The sequence below is a fragment of the Psittacula echo genome (genome assembly GCF_963264785.1).
Source record: "Psittacula echo genome assembly, chromosome: 7".
Classification (NCBI taxonomy): domain Eukaryota; kingdom Metazoa; phylum Chordata; class Aves; order Psittaciformes; family Psittacidae; genus Psittacula; species Psittacula echo.
Genome location: NC_137740.1, coordinates 57,818,428 through 57,840,257, shown reverse-complemented (window position 1 = coordinate 57,840,257; position 21,830 = coordinate 57,818,428). Strand labels below are relative to the sequence as shown.

General features: G+C 39.4%; 1 protein-coding gene across 2 annotated transcripts in view; it reads left to right on the top strand.

Moving 5' to 3' along the window:
• Positions 1-852: 852 nt before the first annotated feature.
• CLSTN2 (calsyntenin 2) overlaps positions 853-21,830 on the top strand; it is a gene marked incomplete at both ends in the record, with an annotated part of 315,955 nt that continues 294,977 nt past the window's right edge. The window contains one exon of one of the 2 annotated variants that reach the window (XM_080622918.1): positions 853-1,021. Coding sequence is in view for 1 of the 2 variants with exons in the window: in XM_080622917.1 (XP_080479043.1) it covers positions 930-1,017 (88 nt within the window). The remainder of the gene's footprint in view (positions 1,022-21,830) is intronic. The other variant, XM_080622917.1, reaches the window with a different exon arrangement.

Sequence of the window (21,830 nt, the reverse complement as noted above, 5' to 3'; positions counted from 1 at the left end):
TCTGCTCTGCACCAGCACATTCTACATCTCCAAGTTTTGAAGTCTTGTCTGTTCATTGTTCTCCATTTTACCAAAACCTTTGCGATTTTCCCCCTTCCTCCAACAAAATAACTTCATGTATTTTTCCCCTCTTTTCCTAGTCTTTCTTCCCACCTCAGGTCCCCAAGATTTCTTATTTTTGATCCAAATATACTGAACTGTTACTTCATGTTCTCTACCCTGTTCCTTTCTTGTAGCCACCGCCCCTGTGTCTCCCATGCCCTGGCATCCTTTGCACCCTTCACCAAAGCTTTGTTTTCACAGAATCCACAGAATGGTTTGGGTTGGAAGGCATCCTAAGGCTCATCTAGTACTAACTTCTACAGGCTGAACCCGCCCAGCTTTCTCAGCCTGGCTCCAGAGCAGAGCTGCTCCAGCCCTCGCAGCATCTTCTTGGCCTCCTCTGGACTTGCTCCAACAGCTCTACCTCCCTCTTGTGTTGTTGCCCCAGAGCTGCACACAGGACTGCAGGGGGGTCTCCCCATAACACGGCAGTGGGGGAGAATCCCCTCCCCTGACCTGCTGCTCCCGCCCTGGGGATGCAGCCCAGGGCGCGCTCTGGTTTTCTCCCCCTCCGACCCTCTTCTCCCACTGCCCGCCCGTCCCCACGTGCCCTTCCCGTGTTTCCCGCTCACCACGTACAGGTCCCTCCAGGGCCGCGCCCGCACTGCCCCCTCCGCAGCGCCCCCTGCCCCGCTCATGCATATGGATGTCTCCCCTCCCCGTGACGTCGCCGCGGTCCCAGGGCGGGGGCCGGAGCCGCCCCGGTGCCGGCAGTGAGGGCGAATGAGGCGGCGGCGGTAGCAGCAGCCTCCGCCCGCTCGCCTCGCCCCGCACACCGCGGCCGCCGGGAGCCGTGTTGCGCGCGGAGGGCCGGCGCCGCGGCGGGGATGCGGCGGCGCTGGTGCTGCTGGGGGCCGGCGGCGCCGCTGCTGCTGGCGCTGCTGCTGGGGCTGGGCAGCCCGCTCGCCGCCAAAGGCAGGTACCGCGGGCGGTGGCACCGGGGTGGGCGGTGCACAAGTGGTCGGGCGGTGGCTGGGGTGGTAGAGGTGAAGTCCGTGGTCAGGCGGGGAGCGGGGTCTGGGAGGCTCCGTGCGGATACCGCGTAGGTCGGGGGTCTCCTGCTCAGCAGCGTTCGGTCAGCGAGGGCTGAGGGGAGCTGATGGCGGCTGTCAAGTTTGCGGGAGGCCGAGCCCCGGTGCGGGCTGCCGCAGGCTCCTGCCTGCTCCGCGGAGATGTTGCGGGGCTCCGATCACCCGCTGGCTCCCAACAACGCGTTCCCGTTCCGAGCAGCTCTGCGCTGCCCGGTGTCGGGATCATCCGCCTTTTGCATGGTGGTTTTCCCTTGGCGCGTTGTTTTAGGGTAGGTCTGACTCCCTACCCCCAAGTTTTCAAACTCAGTTTTGAGATCTGTCTCAGTTTATATTATTGGAAAGCATTGGTATTATTTTTACTCTTATGTGAGGCTTTATCTTTTATTTTACATTTGCATGCGCGAAAGAGAGGGACGGGAAAACTTCAGCATTTGTTTGCTTTTTATTTGTTTTCTTAGAAAAAAAACCCCAAACTGCCCAAGTCCGAACTTTGAGAGGAAAGTGATTGTTCCCAGCAGACATTGCCTTAGGTTAACCTGTGCGATGGTTACTGTAGGAAGTAACTACAGGGAATTCATTGCTACTTTTGTTACTAATCCCGAGGTCCTGGTGGGGTTTCGTGTTGTCTGAGTGGATTAACTGTGTGATCTAACAAATGACATAGAACATTTTGATGGAGGGGAGTTATTTTGCTTCTTTATGTTTTTTAAGGTAATGATCTCTTTCATATGGATCTTTTCTTTAGAGAAAAGAGTTTGGTTTCATGTCCTTAAATGTAGCAGGTAGTTCACTAGGCAAATCGGAGTTGTTTTCTTGTTGGGTTCTCTGTGTTTGACCAGTGGAGGGCTGCAAAGAGCATTTTTGGATAACAGTAGCTGTCGTTTACCAGTATTTAAAGATAGACGTTTTAAGGGTGTTTGTATTGGTGTACAAGTGCTTTAAGTTTACACTTATTATTTTACATACCTTGCTTCATGTAATTAGATATCATCAGAAGCTATAAGGTAGGATTAATAAATGAATTAATGTATCTTGGCACTGTATGCAGTTGATATCCACTGTACTTGCTTCTGGGGGCTGCTCAGTAGAGGCAAGAAGAAAGCATTTATTTCACTAAACATCTGGTGCTGCTTTCTCCTTCTCTGTATATTTCTGTAGGACACAAATTTTAATTTCAAAGGAATTTCTTAGCTATCTCACACAACTGAGAAGCTGGTACTGTAATCTTAAACTTCTAGCTTGAAGGTGGGTGCATCCTGGTTGGAGATGCAGGTAGGATGTTGTGTGTACAAGGCTCCTCTGGTGCTTTTAAGCATTCTGTGGTAGAGAGTAGCTAAGACAATCAAGGTAATGATTTTGAATCTCATCTGCTTTGTTGTGATCTGCTGCTCCTTGTTTTAAGAATAATCACTCCTTCCCCTTTCCCACCTGTTTTGAGGATGGGAGGAAGATTCCAGAAACAGTCCTGGTTCTCACCATTCACTCAGTAGAAAATAACAATTAATTACACAAAATATCTGCAGGCTCTAAAACTGTTCATTCTTCATAAAATTGAAAAAACCCAAAGGCACTTTAAAGTTTTTCACAGAAAAACAAATATTAGAGGCAATGTCAGAATATTTAGTAGGTGGTCAGTTACAGAACTTAATCTGGGTATTAAATATTCATATGCAATTTGTGGCTTTGTTAGCTTTCAAGCAAGTTGTTGACCCTGGGATCTTTATTATAAATTCCAATAAAATCACCATTTGGGACAAAAAAATGGTTTGTTTGAAGTATTTCCAGACAGCTCAGGTCAATAAGACACTTTCTGGATTATTGGAATTGCATTAATGATGTCTGGAAATTGTGTGGACAGTCTCTTAGGGTCATCTGTTATGTAAAACAGAATATACTGTGAGGGTAAGATAACTTTTTTCTCCCTGCAGGCAGGGAGAAATACTACCTGTAACATTTTACTTTGTCTCTTCACAAATCTATGCATGAGACTGATCTCTTCCATTATTTATTATGTTATTCTAGTATATACCATTAAATTACTTGGTGAAGCCCTAAAAAAGTTGCCATCCCCAAATTCCTTGTGAGACCCAATTAGTTCAAGTTTGACTGTTTTTGAACTTCATCATTAACATAAATATAATTTTAATCTTAATTTTTAAGTAGAACTGAAAGCATATCAATGATCTGAATAACAAAGAATATTTGATTTCAGTTATTTTAATTAGATAGGCAAAACTTGAAGTCTTAGTCATTCAGGACATTTCCAAATCAGTGGAACATTCAGTCCCGCTTGGCAAGTCTGCTATGTGAATACAGCTGATACGACTATCAGCTGTAGAAAAATAACTAACCCAAGGGGGCAGAGCCAGCATATTGTGAGTAAAAGAAAGCCTGGGGGAAAGAAATGGAAGGAAAATCTCTGAGAACATGCTAGACAGATCCCAGTGTCTGAATTCTTCTGCATAATACTATGGTTCCTTGTGATTTTTTTTTTTTTTTTCCCATGGTAAATAATAATAAAATACTTTTCCATATCTGTTCAAAGGAGAGAGATGAAAAAATAAGAACCATCTTTTCATCCTCATCCAAAATATATGGGAAGTAATGTTTGGCACACTGCTTAGGTCAGAAGATGGGGGTTGAAGCAACCTTGATTTCTGCTGCTGGTGGTTTATGTAGCTCACTCAGAAACCGTGAAGAAGACATATAAATGGCTTCATATTTCATTTTCTCATCAATAAATGGACGTAGGAATATTTCTGTTCAGGAATATGCCTTTGTAAGTATTTTGATGGAAAAGTAATTAATGAAAACTGACTCTTCTCTCTCATAGCCAAAAGATTTGTCTGATTACAAAGTCTGGGTGCCAAGGTAAAAAAATGATTCAGAGGTCTTAAAAGGCAAAAGTTGGAATATTTGCTAACTGGTTTAGTATTCTTTCAGCACAGAAGATTGACAACTGTATGTAAGTTGTCATTAGAGTGCTATAGAGTATTTTCCCACCATAAATGTGTTGTTACCAATTTGAATTGTATTATTTGGAAGGCTACCAAAGCTGGGAAAACCAATTGCTTCAGATCTTTTCAATGCTTAATTCTAAGGAAAGTGTCTGTCACTTAAAGAACACCCTGGAAGGTACACCCTTAGTCACGAGACATAAAGTGGTGTGCGAGAGCATTGTAAAGTTTTGAGGTTATTTTTTGCCTGGAAGTGACAGTCATCCGAGTTCAGAGGCAGTATCTGTATCTGGATAGACCTTCTCGTGGCCAAATTGCAACTTGAAAGTGGCCTTTGTTTTCTTTTTCCTCCTATTAAAACTTTAGAGAAGTGTCTGAAAACTGATTAGAAGCTCTCAGAGGCTCTGTCACCTTGTTCTGATTATATAACTGGAAGAATCTGTTGATGATGCAGTACTCATGTGTATCTATTAGGCATTAAAAAAGCAGAATGCACATTACTAGCTTTATGTAGTTATAGCTTGGTGTGTGTATGAAACAGATGCTTTTCCTAGGGCTCTTGAAAATGAAGATTCGTGGTGGTATTATTTATTATCTGATGAAAATGTTAGAGGGTAAATTTTCTGATGTACTTCTTGCGTATCAGATTTTCTGTCTGATTGACATGGAAAGTTTTGGGAAAGTAACTTCAAAGATCTAATTCCAACTTCAAATACATTGGCTTTCCTCCTTTTGTATATACATCCTTGGCCACCTTGCGGTCCTCATTTGGATTTAGTTGCCTCAAAGTGGTTTGTTTCCATTTCTTTTGTGTCCAAGAAGGTTGTATTAGAAGGTGGCAAATCGCTTGCCTGGCTCCTATAGAGTGTCTGAGTGGTGTAGCTAGCACTTCATTTACTGGAAAGTGCTTCTCTAGTGTGAAATAAGTAATGGAAAAATGAAAGCAAAAATGCATTGTTTCTATAGTAAGCTAATTGCTGGTGTCAAGTCTAGTTCCCTGTAGTCTATAGGCTTGGTTTTGCAAGTATGGCAAATAATCAAATCCTAATAGTCAAAACATGTTTAATGTTACTTCATGTTGTGTAAGTTTAAAAGACAAATTTTAAACCCCAGCAACAGTGAGGTTTGTCCTAGCTCAAATTTATAGTTTGTGGAAAGAACCATAAACCAAGCATAGCTCTTCTTAGAGTGTTTTTTCTCCCTCTGGTATCTTTAGAAAAGACCAGTCTAGAAATAACAGGTAGGGGATACATACAAAGGGATCTTTGATTGACTTCTGCCTTTCCCAGCAGTTGTGCTCAAATGACAGCTTCTCAATCACTCAAATATCTTAGATTTATTAAGCAGGAAAAAAGTAAGCTAGACTGCAGACTAGGAGCCTTCTTTCAGTGCAGCTGCTGCTGCTGTCCCTCTTGGGGATATTCCCATTTATGTGGTGTTCTAAATGAACCCCTTCTGTCCTCTGAAGGGATAGTGTTTGGCAACTGTATGAAGTAGTCAAACTGAATGATAGCCTGGCAATAGGTGCTTGAATCAATCATACAGGCTGTTCACATCTTTGATACCAACATCAGGCAAATTTATTTCAGCTCTGTTGGGTTTGTGTGGCAAGGTTTTGGTAGTGGGGGAGCTACAGGAGTGACTCTGTGAGAAGCTCCTAGAATTCCCTCATGTCCAGTGGAGTCAGTGGCAGCTGGCTCCAAGATGGACCAACTGCTGGCCAAGGCTGAGACTGTCAGGGATGGTGTCAGCACCTCTGGAATGAAATATTTAGGAACGGGTGGGGGAACTGCAGCAGAACAGCAGCCAGAGAGAGGAATGAGAATGTGTGAGAGAAATACCCCTGCAGACCCCAAGGTCAGAGAGGAAGGAGGGAGAAGGCATTCCTGGTGTCAGAGTAGAGATTCCCTTGCAGCCTGTGGAGGTCCATGGTGGAGCAGATACCCAAATACCCATGGAGGTTAATGATGGAGTAGATATCCACCTGCAGCCTGTGGAGGTTAATGGTGGAGCAGATATTCACTGCAGCCTGTGGAGATTAATAGTGGAGAAGACATCCACCTGCAGCTCATGGAGGAGCAGATATTCACCTGCAGCTCATGGAGGAGCAGATATTCACCTGCAGCTCATGGAGGAGCAGATATTCACCTGCAGCTCATGGAGGAGCAGATATTCACCTGCAGCTCATGGAGGAGCAGATATTCACCTGCAGCTCATGGAGGAGCAGATATTCACCTGCAGCTCATGGAAGAGCAGATATTCACCTGCAGCTCATGGAAGTTAATGGTGGAGCAGATGTCCACTTGCAATTATGGAGGTTAATGGTGGTCTTACACGACCTGCTGCTGAAGGCTGGGAGGCTCTGCAGGAGCATCCTTGTATGTGTATCCTTCTCTTCCGGGGGTGCTTACAGTTGGCCAGTGTTGAAGACAGGGACACTAGCTTCAACTGTCCCTTGTTCTCCTATAGGAGGACTATTCCTGTGGTCTTCGCTAGACAGCCCAGTAAATTTGGGGGGTTGTGATTTAGAAGATTGGCTTGCTCACTGAACACCAATTATGGTGTTTTGTATGGGTTTTATGATGAATTTTTAAGAACATCCAAGCTTATTTAAGACTTCCACAAATGCAGGTTTGAAGCAGCACACTGGCAGGCCCATATTAAACACTCTGTTGGTGCCTTTGTTAAGTGCAGCTGAGGTAGAGAAGAGGGGGAGCAGGAATCTAGAATGTGAGTCTGTTTAACTTCAGAATCAGAACATGTGAACCTTGTTGACAAGGTGTAAGTCAAAGTAATAAGTGTAAAAGGAGAAGGCAGTAGGAGAAGAACTAGAAGTGGAAAAAAGAAGCCTAATGTCAAACTTGAGAAAAGCTTTTTTGTTATTAAAAAGCACCAGTATGCTCTGACTGAAGGTAAAGTTTGTGATTTCATCTTCTTGGACTTTTATCTGAGTTAGTGTGTTGTGATGATGCAAAAATAGAAGAGTTGTCATGATTTGGACATGGTGTTTGTAAAAACAGGAGGAATTTTGCAGGAGACACTTGTGGCATGATTTAAAGAATTGTTAAATCTTTCACTGTATGTAGAAGCAGGGTTGCTTGTCTGTCACTTTACGATGTAATATATATATAAAGCACTTTCTGCAGCATCATATACTTCCCTTTATGCTAAGTTACTTCTTGCAAAATAGCATAACAGGACATCTGGAGTAGGATTTATGTAGTGCTCAGAAAATGTGTGTAGAAAAGCATGCATATATGTATACTCTATATTTACTTCAAACAGATTTAATTTTGTATACATACATATGTGCCCACATACTTAACTGCGGGGTATAAGCAATGATACAAATCTGAAAGGAAACTTCACAATCCGTTTTGCTTTCCACACCTCGTGAGATTGCAGTTTAAGGTTGGAGAGTGCCCAAATTCTAGAAATCCAGAATACTTGCTGAGTAGGCTTTGATGCAGTTACTTCCTCAGAGTAAACCCAACTGTTGCAAGAAACTGAGCCTTCATTTCACATTGGTTACGTCTTTCGGAACTCTCCTCACATAATCTGGCTTCCTCTGAATGGCTGTGAAACTGTAGCGTGTTTGGTGTTAAAATACCCTGATTGATATAAAATTAAGCATGCTAACATCTATGCCCAGTTGGAGAGAATTGTGCACATTCGCTGTGGGGCTTTGAGCTGACATGTACAGGATGCTTGCAGTGCTGTACTGTTTTTTTCTCTTTAATAAACTGCAAATTTACTATATGGACTAGATTAATGAGGGCAATTTAATTATTGTAAGTGTTTAAGTGTAGATTTCTCAAGTGTACTTCAGAGTTCGCTCTAAATGACTTCTTTTTTTGTTGTATTCCAATAAAAATGAATACTATGACTGCTTATATCTGTTGAGTAATGGGGTGCATTATAAGGAGTTGGCTGTTAAAACATTATGTAATATGATATGGCATCAAAATTACAAGTGAATTGTCAATAAAATCAGCATAAATGCTCTAGTCAGAAAAACATGGTTATTTACAATATGGATATGTATAATATAGATATGTATCTCTACATCAGGTAATTTAACAGGTGTTATTCTAAATAACTGACATTAAAAAAATAGTGTTTAAAACACACTGAATCTAAATGGCATTTACCTTTTGCCCTCCCCTCCCCCTCCAAAATCCTGCTTAATGTGGGAGGGAGGTGATTCTTAAGACCTGTGTTTTAAGAAAATGCTTGGATTTGTGTAACAATCCTTTATGTTCTGTTATGTGGTGATGAAATAACCCTGCTTTTGGCTTTTTGGTGTAGTTGGGTTCTTGATGAGAGGTTCAAGCTTGACAGCAATGAGAAAGACTGTATAAAATGGCTTAGTTTTTTGAGTATCCTAAAGATCATTCAGCTAGAGTGCAAGTTGACCAGTGTATCATTTAGTACGACTGGGCTGTGAAAGAGGATTTTGCCTATTATCTGAAGCATTTGTTTTTGGAATTGGGTCTAAGAAGCTTATGTGCTGAATTATAATTCATTTTAATGTGACTTCTTTCTGTATTGATTTTAAGGATGGTTCTGCATGGAATTGCAGTTTCCTAGCAGTTAATGCTGTTATTTAGATGTTTGGTCTTTGTATGTGGAATCTTGACCCTTGTTAAATCAGTGTCAGATTTGCAGTGTATCTCAGTGGAATCGGGGCTTCATCCTTTGTGTGTTTTAGTATAAATGCAAGCAGTTCTTTCAAAGCTTTTAGTGTTCTTTGGCTAATAGTTACCTTCAACCAAAAGGAGAATGTTTGAGTTAATCCCTTTGACCTTACGGCTTCCTGGTCTAACTGCTTTCATTGTGCTAATGGAACAATTCTTTTTCTGTAGCCTTTTTTTTTTTTTTTTTTTTTGGTTGTTTGGTTTTTTTTCTCCTTTTCAAAGTGCTTTTCATTCAATTTAAAACTATTAAGTGAAGTGTTGATGAGGTTGGCCCTCCTACAGGTTTAAGTATGGTAATTCATCACTAGGTTGCCTTTAAAAATACCTGTAATGAAGCTGTCTATTTTGCTCGTTTCCTTATTGGCTGTCTTCTATCCAGTCCCAGTGATTACTGTCTGTTATTAGTTAAATACTATGAGTACAGTCAAGAAAAACAATGCTGCAGTTTCCCAAAGGTTTGATAGTGCTTATTTTGTGGAACTGTTTCTTTGTTGCTGTTTTAAATCAGACTTGAATCACTTGAAGGTGTGGATCCCACATATGGATAGTACTTGTCTGCTTTTCTAATACCAATTATTACGAATAACATTTTACTTCCCTTACTGTTACTTTCCTATACATATCTTAGGACAATGAACACCTTTATTTCATTTCAAGAAAATTGCCATCAAATGTAAATATTAAGATTTTGCTGTTTTCTGATCAGCATGCAGCCATCACTCACTTGCTATCAGGTTAGAGTAAGTAAAATAGGTCAGAAATTGAACTCTACTTATTTTGAGGCTTTTTTTCTTTTTGCTTTTTGACTTCAGTAGATTTTCCTATCACACTACGTGTGTGTGTATGCATTTATATATGTGCTGCATATGTGTCTGACCATTATCAGCTTACAAGAATTTAATGACTTGTGACATTTTTATTGACTTCTACAGTATCCCCCCCCCCAAAAAAAAAAAAAAAAAACAAAAAAAAAAACAACCCAGCTTCTGAAATTAGGAGACTAAGGAAATGTCATGTTTCATTCCTTAAGAGATAATAAACCCTACTTGTAATATGAAGGAGTAATGAAAAGGTAGTGCAGGTATATCCCAAGAGCTTACCAAACACAAATGAATGACCATTTCCCTCATAGCTTTGTGTGTTGTTTTTTATACTTAAACCTGATTGTTTGAATGACTGTAGCTGTCAAACATTACTCACCTTGTCTATACTGGGTTACAAAATTGCAGTAAGTGGGTGAAGTTCTTGGTTACGAGCTTGGAAAATGTGAGTTGGTGAAAGTTAAAATTGACTGTGAGTGCTCTCTCATGGTTTTCTGTCTGATAGATATTGCTGGTTTCTAAAATGTGTTTTGGACTTAGTTTCACAAAGGCTACTAGCAGAGGTTGATATACACCAGAATGCATTGGGAGTAGTAGAATCATAGAATGGTTTGGGTTGGAAAGGATCTTAAAATCATCTTGTTGCAACCCCCTGCCATGGGCAGAGATGCCTCACACTAGACCATGTTGCCCAAGGCTTTGTCCAGCCTGGCCTTGAACACTGCCAGGAATGGAGCATTCACCACTTCTTTGGGTAACCTGTTCCAGTGCCTCACCACCCTCACAGGGAAGAACTTCTTCCTTATATCTAACCTGAACTTCCCCTGTTTAAGTTTAAACCCATTTCCCAGTGTCGTTTTGCTACAGTCCCTGATGAAGAGAGGATTTAAGGTATTTCTGAAGAAACTGTGTAGCAATGATGTTTGAAGGGCTTTTTTCCTCTTTTTCCCTTTGAGCGCTACTTTAAGATTCCTGAACTAGAGTAGAACAGATGGTCTTTGCCATTGTTGTCAGTCTTCGGAAGGAAAAAAGGAACTTTTAAGAACTTAGTTAACAGAATTTTAAATTCATGTTGAGAAATAAAACCTCGAAAGATTGAAATCAGTGTGATTTACGCTAAGCTGCTTTAGAAAGTCTGCATGATGATACTGGATATAAATCTAGCTAAGGTGGACTCATAAACTGTAGATTTGGTGTCATAAATGGAAACTGTAATTGTTTGGATATTGTAATTGGCTTCCATCTTTTTCTTCCTGGAAAACAGGGTAAACACTGTGGAGGTATAGAATGGAAAGATCAGAGTGCCGTTATTTAACCTTGTTGCTGAAGTGAAAGGTAAAGGTGAGACATGTTGTCCTTAATGAAGTAATTTAAAGAGTGATATTTCAAGGCTTATTTTGGGAAACTGATTTCTTTTTTCTTTACAGTCATTCTTTAACTGTAGCCTTTGGTGCTGTGGGGTCTGTGGACCATTTACAATGACTGCAAAACATAATCCAGAAAAACAAGTCTATTTTCAGTAGGCTTGTGTTACCATTCAGCTGTCCATCTCCAAATGTGTAGAGATCCACAAATCAAAAAGTATTGGATCCACTTGTGAAAATGAACAAAAATAGCTGAGAGAGAGTATTTTTGGTGGAGACAACATGACCTCAGAAAGTATCAGTCTTTTAGTTGGATATGGGACTGTTTCTAATAAAAAATGGTTTTTTCCCAATATGAATTATATTTTTCATAAATGAGTATGTGTAGGTTTGAATATAAAATAAAAATTCTTACAGAATTCAAAATGTCCTTATAACTAAATAACAGCCACTTCAAAGGAATTTGTAGCTTGCAAACTTTAATTGCTTGAGTAGGGCTGGGCATCGGTCAGTGGGTGGTGCACAATTGTATTTTACATCTCTAAGGTTTCTTTTATTTTATTTCTCTCTCTTCCTTTTTATCTCCCTTTTCATTTTTATAATTATGGTAATATTTAATTTCTATTATTAAGCTGCTCTTATCTCAACCCATGGGTTTTACTTTTTTCTGGTTCTCCTTCCACTAAGGTGCTAAGGGAGCGACCAAGTGGCTGTGTGGTACTTAGTTGCCTGCTGGGATTAAACCATGACAGTCTCAAAGTGTATATATTTTTTAAATTATAGTGGAATTTACGAGGGGATAAATCTTAAAATGCCCATATCAGTTCTTAAATTCTCCTTTTGAACATGAGACAAGAGATAAATCTATGCATAGTGTAGCTTAACTTTCTTCGGAAATATTTGAAACTGAACACTTATAAATGCTTTCTGTACAGAGTAAGGCTGTGTATGAGGAAGTCTTTCACAGTAGCCATTCCAAATACATCTTACTTTGTACAACAGAGAACATTTAGTTACAGCAAGATCAACAGAGGAGGTAAATAAGCTTGGTATTTCAAGAAGCTGATGCTAGCAGTTCAATGTGTCAAGTCCGTAAGGTTTCAGTGCTTCCAGCGCTAGGAACCATAGCAATCAGAAAGGGGCTGGGAGCCTTGGTGTTCAGGAGCAGTCACCAAAGAGTTCAGGTTGATGGGAAGATACTGAAATTCTGTAACCTTTTGGGCACATTGCCTTGACTGTATTTTAAGAAGTGGTTCTCATAGAGGCCACAAATCCTAAAAATAAATGAGGACTGGACAATAAGGTGTGTTTTGGAAATTTAATTATATACAAGCTTCTGTTTGTTGGAAGCTAATAAAACCCAATATATCTCTGCAAGACTTAACAATATTGGCAGATTAGTGGATTTAGTGAAACCTTGAGAATAGCTGAGGGGTAAACTGGGACATAGAAAGAAAATTAATGTTAGTCTGTCTTTAAGTTTACCTTGTTATCTTCTGAAATACCTTCTGCAAAGTGCTGACTGTAGCATTATTGTAAAGGATTTTTGAGTTTTTTGAGTTAATCCTCAAAAAATGGTTCTTGGTTATCTTTTTCCAGATCTTGTCTGACCCAGTTCTTTTAGGCTGACTCCACATCGGAGATTTAACTAATATTCCACATGAGCAATTACTCTGATATAAATTACAATCATTCCAGAGTACAGTTTTGACCTTTTAACTTTTCTGCTGCAATGAGTATAATGACTGTGTTGAACAAAGGAGGAACTTGAAGGCCAAATCTACAGGGAGTTGAGTTGCCTGGGACCTGGAGAACTCTGCCTCTAATCTGTGTAAAGGGAGTTGTCAGCAATCTTTCTGTGTGAGTAATGTGCAGCTCTCTTAGCTATTGTTGCATGTACAGTAGGAGAAATTAGATGATGGGGAGGGGAGGCAAGCAAGGAAATGCATAGTAGGAATTTTGAAAGCAGTGCTGGTTGGCTGGTACTTGTTGTCCAGGGAGAAAGGGGATAGGAGCATGTGGGGCATCATATTCTACTCTTGCTTCCTTCTTTGCATCCTGAGAGATGTCATAGTACCTTGTAAGTCTCCAAAGGCTCTGTAACTTTGAACTGAAGGACTTGGCAGTTGCTTTTAGAAAACCAAAGTTCTTCCTGGTTGGCTTGTCACAGTTTGGCTCTTTTCATGTTTGCTATTAAAAATTAAATCTCAAATCACAGATCTCAACGTGAAATTTAGTAAGAACTTCCTAAACTGGGCAGTATTTTTCTGATAAGTTCTCATCAGCTCCTGACTGCAGTATCTTAGGGTTAACTTGATGTTGCCAATGAATTGCTGCATATAGTATGTTTACCAAGCACCACATATTGGTGTTTCAAAAGCATCTAGGTATCAAGATTTTCCCTTTCAAATTGTGGGAATTGTTCCTGAGTGTAAATTTGTACCTTTGTAGGACTAGATCAAATTCCAGTCAAGTTCTCTGTTCTTCCTTTTTCTCTCCTCTACAGTAAGGGCAAATATACATTTTTTTTTCCCCTTAGTTTTTAACTTTTATTTGGGATAATACTTCTGAAGTGCTTTATTTGCATAACTGATCACTAGACTGCAGTATTGATTGCTATTCATGAATACCAACATTTACTGAATTGCCTGGAAAGCTAATTAAAACTTATAATTGACTTAATTCCTCTTTCTCTAGTTAATGTTTCTCTTCCCTGTCAAATTGTGAAGTTGGCTTTTGTCTTCAGTTTTTAAAAATAACCCGCCTTGTGCACATCAAGAGAACATTGCAGCCTCTTTGTGAATTGTTCGTATGTAAAGTCAGGGGAAGTGGGCTGAAGTCTCCTGGGGCTGGTTTATATATACCCTCCGTGTAAGTCAGGCAAGTGTCATGGGAGTGTTTGCATATTTCATGGCTTCCTGAGATTTAAAGAGTAAAACTTTGGGTTTAAAATTTTAGAAAATAAGAAAAGAACAAAGGAGTTGATTTATTTACAATTTTTACCTCTACATGATGCAAGATTGTAAAACTGTTCATAAAACCTCTGTTGATCGAATTTCTACTGTGGCCAAGTAGCTTTCTTGCTAGTGGAAAGTGTATTTATTGCATTATTCTTTACCACTGTTTAGCAAATACATTGTAATGTGTAGGAGTAGATGACAAGTATGATGATACTGTCCCTGGTTTAAGAAGTCTTTGAGATGAATATTGTTTGAGGCTGGGACAGTGTCCTAGGAAGTACAGCTCTGTGCCTGTCCTGGGCTCAGACTTGTCCTGTGATTCTGGAAAAGGCTCTTTAGCCTATCTGGTCCTTTCAGTCAGGGATAAAATCCTTGACTTGGAAGTTCAGTGAAACTTAGCAGTAAAACATTTTGCACAGAAGATCGTTGTCATTCCTAACTCATCCCAGTGAACTTCTGGTTTCAGCCGAACAACATGAACCAGCAGTTGGTAAGGATATTAAAAATAAGTGGGATTTCTGAAAATAGCTTTTGCAGAAGGAAAATCATGTAATTAAAAGACGAAAAAGACAATGTTTAATGCTGTGATCTTAATATGCTGTTTGATGGACAAGGTGGTTTCTCAGCATGGTGCTCCCCCTTCTGAAAATGCAGCTGATAACAGGACAAAATTCGCTTCATGCATTTTTGTGCTGTTTTTTGTGTTATAACTCACAAACCTCTCAAAAAATGTTGTACCAGCAACTGAGGGAAATTACTCAGTTCAAGGCTTAGGCTTACTAGAGGTGTTTTTTGCTGGTGAGAATTTAAACGTATTTGTGAAATCTTTGATAAAAACTCTAACCTGAGAAAGGATTTTCATGCTGTTAGCTCTTTTTAAATACATTTGAAAGAGCAACTCGTGAAAGTGTTTGCCATTTTAAGTTGACTTCTTGAAAAGTGTAAAATTATTGTGTATACGTATCTCATATTATTTCTAGGTATGTACATATCTTGCATATTCTGAATACAAGCAGTCTGTGATTTGATGATAAAGTTGATTTATGTAATGACCTCAAGAGAAGGGTGTATGCAACTTGCATCTGCTACCAGACTAGAGAGCATGCCAGCTCTGTACACAAGCATTTGGGTGGTTAATAGCACTGGTTGCAGCCTTCCGGCAGCTGTCTCCAGAGCCAGTTCCTCTTCACAGACTGTGGCAAAGCTGGGGCTGAAAGGTGTGTTGCTGCCTTTGTGAAAGGATTTGAGCAGCATCCTGGTTCATTCTTCAGATGGTCCGTAGAATGACAGCTTCTGGAGTGTGCAGCTTCCCTGTTGCAGGACTGTGAATGCTCTTGGTCTGTGATCAATAAAGAAAAAACCCTCTGTCAGCTTTCTTATAGAGTGTCATAGCAACCGATAGATAATGAAGCAAGTTATGTGCTCTCTGTTATGAACAGAACTGGGTATGGAAGAGTAATAATTAGAGAACTCAGGAGAGCAGTGCTATGTACAAGTGATTTCCCAACCTATGGTAGTGATGCACTTGGCACAGTGGCTTTTTCTCCAACCTTATATGTCTTTCTGCTTTGCAGTTTCTTTGTAAGGAGCAGATGGGAATTGAATTATCCTAATAACATTCCACACCATCTGAGAAATGTGTTATTTATTGTGTATGCTCTGATATTAATAGTTGCACTTTATTCCTGAAACTGAATTACAATTTCAGTATGCATTTAAAAAATAATTAAAAAAATTGAAAAATGCTGCTACTTATTGGTTTGTGAGCTACTTTTGCAGTGTACATCGAGCTAACAGTCTTTTAGTTCTCTATATTATATCCTTACAACGTTATTAAAATATGCTGGCCTTTATCTCTCACAGTAGGGTACCAGTTGGTGACTGGGGCATCTAGTCATTACTGAGGTACAAATGTGCCATTTTCCAAGCAGTGATTACCAGAAATTGTTTTTCAGAGCTTTAAGAGTAGTTTTATTCTTAGGGTTTTGCTAGTTGTCCTATCATCCCGATTTATGGTTAAGTTTCTCCTCTAGCAAAAGAAGTGAAGGAGCCTCAGAAAACAGGAATGGGAGAGAAGCTTGTGGGCTAATTTTGTGACCTGCCTTCTTCCCAGGCAGAATACTTGACTCTTGTTATCTCTGCTTTCCATTTGTGCAGGTTTTCAGAGTTTAGCATTTCTAGAACGTGTAAAATATGGATGTTATTCCTAATAGGTATGAATTTATAGATAAGAATTATTTGAAAGGGAGGAAAAAACCCACCCACCAACCCCTAGCAGCAACCCTGTATTGTAAAGCAGATGCTATTTACATTTGTATTTTATGTATTTATGCATAACAGCAAGACTCTTGGCCTTGATTCTGAATGAAACACAAATTTCCTTCACTTTTTTGGCTAGGGAGAGCCAAGGATTTTTGTTTTATTTTGCATTTTTCTCCTTTAAAATTCAATATGAACTAAGGCTTTAGAAAACCAGAAGTTTTACAAAAGACTGCGTAAAGCATGTAACTACTGTTATTGATTTTCCTCACTAATGGAATAATGCTCATCTCTCTTCTTAGCTGGTCTCCTGAGCTTCTGTAGGTCACATGGTATCATAATAAAATCAAACACAGTGACATTATTTGTTAAACTACACACCATGAATAGAAAACCAGGCCTGGAATGACTCTTTGCTTTGCCGCTTATTTTACTGCTTTGTTCTTGTTTTGTTTTGGTTTTTAAATATTATGAAATATTAATGTTGAAAAAGCAGTGAGTGTCAGAAACTACTGCTCAGACGGAAGTACTGTGTTGCTTTATCGGGAGCAGCTGACAGATAAAACATTAAATAGAATTTGTTTGCACTGATGTGCAAAAAAAAAGAACCAGGATAATATCTCCATCCTTTTTATCTCTTTTTGTGTCCGTTTGTGAAAGGAAGCTTGGTGGGTACTATTGCAGGAGGATAGAAAGGGCATCAAAGATGATGTGTGAGCCATTTAATTCTATATATTTAAGTATTTCTCATAAAATGTAAAGGGAAAAATGTAGTCAGGAGTGCAACAGCAGGGAGTGCTGCTTATTTGAGAAGAGGCCTCAAAACAAAAATAAGACAAAGCCTTAGTTTATGTAAGAATAAAATGAAGTCAATTCATATTTTAAATATTTTAGAAGCTTTTTCCCCATCCTGGCAGTTAAGAGTTTTCAAATTTGAAAACAATTTTCATTTCAAAATAACATACTCATTTGTATCTAATCAAATTGAAAAGGAATCTTTTTTTTTCCATGTGATGCCTCCTTTCTGCTGCAAGGAGATGCTGTGTCCCCCCAGTTGCTTTGTCTTTTGGTTTAAGTCTGACCAGACTGCTTTTACCTGAAGTTACAGCACAAATCATTGATTCCTCTCTCTGCAGATTCTTCTTTACTATTTAACACGCATTTTCTATAGCATGAGGTTAGAGGAGATGCTAAAGGTGTCTATGGTTCTGTTATGACTTAGAGGGGATCTGTTCTTCTAGGCTGCATATCTTAACATCAGCTTAATAATATTTCTTTGTTCCACATAGAAAATTATTCTGCAGTCAGCATGTTGCTCTTCAATTTAGCTTTCCTTAGGTAAGACTAAATGGACTTAAAAGCTAAGGTAATTTTAAAGTAGCTTGTGATATTATAAATACAATCAAGATTTGCAGTGGTTTAACCAGTTGGATAATACCATATGGTCCCTTTTTTAGATGACTGTTTATAACTAATTTGCTGGGTTCTGGTATGAGCTTAGTGTATTTCCACACTTTTCTATTGAGTTAAATGTAGTCACAGCTCAAATAACTATTAAAGTTCTAAATTGTAATGAAACATCCAAACAGGATCTTGAAAGGGGGGAAAAGTAATATCCTACTGATTTCTGCCTGGGTGGTTGTGTCTTTCATATGCTGACATTGCTCAATGCCTGAGAACTGGTGGTGACACCTGGAGTTTGATGCAGATATTGATGTTAATGCAGCAGCTTCTGAGGTGTAATTAGGATGATAAATGGGATAATTCTGTGCTTAGATTTTTCTGCTACACACTGTGCCGTGAAGCTACAGCTTATCTTGTAGCCTCCTGGGAGGTGAGAGTATTGTTGTTGACTGAAAGCAGCATGAAACGTTCAGTCCATGTTCAAATTTGAATAATGTTTTTAATAAAAGTGAATGTCTGCGGTAATCAAAATCCCTCTGTAATTATTTATCTACTCCCCCAGTATGAATTTGTGTTTTTAGACATACTTTTGCTTAACAAACAACAGTCAATAAACCATTTCCTGCAGCATAACAGTTATTAGAGAAGGGGTGAGAGCAGGGGCAGTTGCAGTTGTGTTTTGAGGAGTAGAAGCTTTAGCAGTAAAAGTAAAGCACAAGATATTAGGTACATCTCTCCCTAAATTGTTGAAATCTGTTAGTACCTTAGTGAATAAATAACTCTTTCATTTATAAACTGAAAATTGGTGTTAATACTGTTAAGCTTTTAATGTCTTGATGAACCTGATGCTAAATTTTAAGCCCCACCTGTTGTTTGCTTCATGCCAAAGTAAAAAAGATTTATCTTCATTTCCATCCTGCCCTGAAATGATCTAGAGGTACTGTGTGCCCTGTACTGTATCATCTGATATAGCAGGGGGGATTACTTGCAGTGCTCATTCAAGCAGAACTTGCAATTTCTGAAGGGATAGTTTAATGTTAGCAAAGAAGTTTGTTGTGATTTAGAACAGGAAGCTTCTGTATCAGAAATGCTCCTCAGTTTTATGCCAGTGGTTCAAGTACTGCTGTAAAACAGTACCAGAATATCAGTGTTCCCCTTGTGGAAGATGTGCTAAGGTGTAAATACAAGGTATGCAGGGTGGAAAGGTACTAGAAGTAGTAGAAAAGAGAAATGGAGTTTCTCATTTCTTGAGGAAGCTGTGTGGTGATTGGAGAATGGTTTCGTAATAGGAAGACAAAGAATTTGCTTTTTAGACTGTATGTGTTTGTGCTCTGTAGTTAGCCCAGATGACTTGCCCTTGAATTGGAATGGTTTAAGTAGAATAGGAAATGTATGAGCTGTGCCAAAGCAGAGGCCTATTGCCCGTACATGGTTTCTATATTTTTATGCATGTTTCCATGCTTGTATTTGTTGCTACTTTTGTCCAGAGGTGCTTGGAGGATTTCTCTTTAAATTGTATGAGGTTTAGTGAGTTCCTTGGATGGGATGGCAGGGAGAGTTTATGGGAAATGGTGACTGTCAGCATGAAAGTGGCCTCAAGGGATGTTCTGTCTTGTGTCAAAAGACAGCTATCTCTAACCCATCGTCCTTGCTGCACAAATACCTACAGTATAAAGCACAAATGAGCATGGGCTTTAAGGTTTTGTAAAAGTAGGACAGAAACAGATGAGAGGGCAAAGACTGTGATTAGTGTAATGCTGCACCCTAAGTTTGCGGTGTGTATGTGAGTAAAATAATACTGCTGTGAATTTTAAGTTTTTCTAGGTGGTCTAGTCATAGCAGTCTCATTTTGGTGAGTGAATATGACACAGAGAAGCCAGTGAAAGGTGTTTAAGGTTCAGTTCTTGCTCTAGGAAACAAGGCTGACCTAACTGATGTAGCTTTCTGTGCCCTGGGCACTGTGGTCTGCTTCTGTTTGCTTGTCTCTTTCCCCATCCTGCAGGCGTAAGGTCTGATGTGACTGATGCTCTAAGTCATGTGACTGCATCTGGATAAGTAAATAAAATACTCTCAAGGAACTCGTGAAGTGCTGTATGTTGTGATTGACATGGTGGCATCTTACTGACTTTCTTTACTAGCATTTCCCTTTGCTCAGCCCAGTTTTGAAATACATTCTCTTTCAAGAGTTTTAGCCTCCCAGGGATTTTCTCTGAATCTTCTGCTTCTCTGAAGTGTTTTTGGGGCTCAGACCTTCTGGATGTGCTGATCCTTAGTTCAAGAAACTTTAAATCACCTCGTTGTTTTTCATGGCATTATTTATGCTGTTGGCTGGGCTACGTGCAACACCTAATACAGCTGGGTCTGTATCCTTCCAAAAGATGTTCTTCTGGCAGTTGCATTAAACAATTTCTCCTAATAGTTTTCTGCAGCTGTGAAGCAATATTGCCAAATAGTGCTGATGCACTTGTGCTGTGAATGGAATTATGCTGTTGTCTTTGAAAGGAGGATTGAGGAGCTCTAGTCCATGAAAAGAACAGTGAACATAAGTAGCAGAGAATTATTTTCTGCAAGAAAATGCAAATCCTGGTAACTGTGTAAAGATCATGGTGTTAGTAAGGAACCAGTCTTCTGGTGAATTCAGAAATCATCTACTAAGAGAATATGAGTAATTACAGCTTTACAACTTCGGTGTGGATTCTGAAAGCAGGACCATGGATGGGTCTGCTGCTGTAGTGTATGGATCCACAACCAAAATAAAATGCATGACTGCCATTTAAACATCTGGAAGACTCTGAATAAATCTGTAACTGCATTGTTGACTGAGGCTTTTTGCTAATCCTAGTTGATTAATCTAAACCCTTTTTTTTTCTTTTGTGCCAAAGAATTTATTTCTTATTATTTTAAAAAGTAACATCAACCTATTTTGGGGGAAGTAGAGGAATCAGAAATTCGTTCTGGTATTGAAACAGGGTCTGAAGATTTCCAGTTTGCTACTGCAAAAACATATAGACTTTAACTTTTAAGTCCTAACTTAAGTAGTTTTCTACAGAAATACCAAGGACACTGGGATGCTTTGCAGACTTCTAATTTTCTATAATGTCAAACTTTATTTAGTATTCTGGGACTTGTCAGAAACTTGGTTAACCAGCATTAGGTGATGTTCTTCGTAAACATGAAGTTCATGAAAGCTTAAACTCCAGTTTGGTTATTTCAGGGTTTCTCCTGTCTCATCTCAGCCTTTTCTCTTTCATGAACTGCCATAAACTTCTGTTCCACTTAGTCAGGTAGTTACTTGCAGGGGTGAACATAATTCTTCTGAAAACCTTCGTAAAGCTAAGTAGAAGGGTAACCACAAAAGACTTAAAATTTAATCACTAGCAAGTAAAGTGTTCATGAAATTAAATTGTTTCTAATCACGTGAAATAATGGGGGCCTTTCATGGTCAGTGGAGGTACAAAAGAAAACCCCAGGAAGTACAGAGAAGCAATTAACTTTAATGACTAAGTGATTTCTTTCAATTTTAATGTAGCTATTCCTATATTATTGCTGCTTTATGAACAGAACATCAGAACATTTCTGAGGATTAATAATAGTACATGGTATGTCTAAACAACCCCTTGCTTTGAGTTCTTTTGACTTCGTAGGCAATGTGTTGATCTGGAATGACTTTGCTATAACACGATCAAAAGGAATAGAAGAACCTAAGAATACAAGTAATTGAAAACTCTCCGAAGTATTTGTAATGTTGCTGAACAGAGCAACAGTTTCTTCTGGAAACATCCAGGTAGGGTTTTTTCCCAGTGAAGATTGGTTGTCTTGACTTTTCAGATCTATCTGAGGTTTTAGAAGGTTTCGTACAAGAAGTTTATTTTAATTTCATGTTGTACTATTGGGATGGAGGGGGAATGGAAGTACTTTTGCAGTTCTGTTACATTTCTCTGTCCACTTTAAAATGTAATCTAAATACCAGTCTACTTCTGTAGTGTATTCCTGTACATGTGTATGTATGCACCGTCAACACTTCTACTTTGAAGCGAGTTGATGGAGATATGGTTGCAGTCTGCTTGAGTGGCTTGCACCTAGCTTGTGGATCTTCTTTCCTGTCTCATGTTGCTGGCAGTCACTTTCTGTCACATGCTGTGTTCTTGCAGCTGCTTATGCAACCCCTGAAATGCTGGAACAATGGGGAAGAAGTATTCTATCCAGTCCCGTGTTATGTCATAGTGTCAGGATAA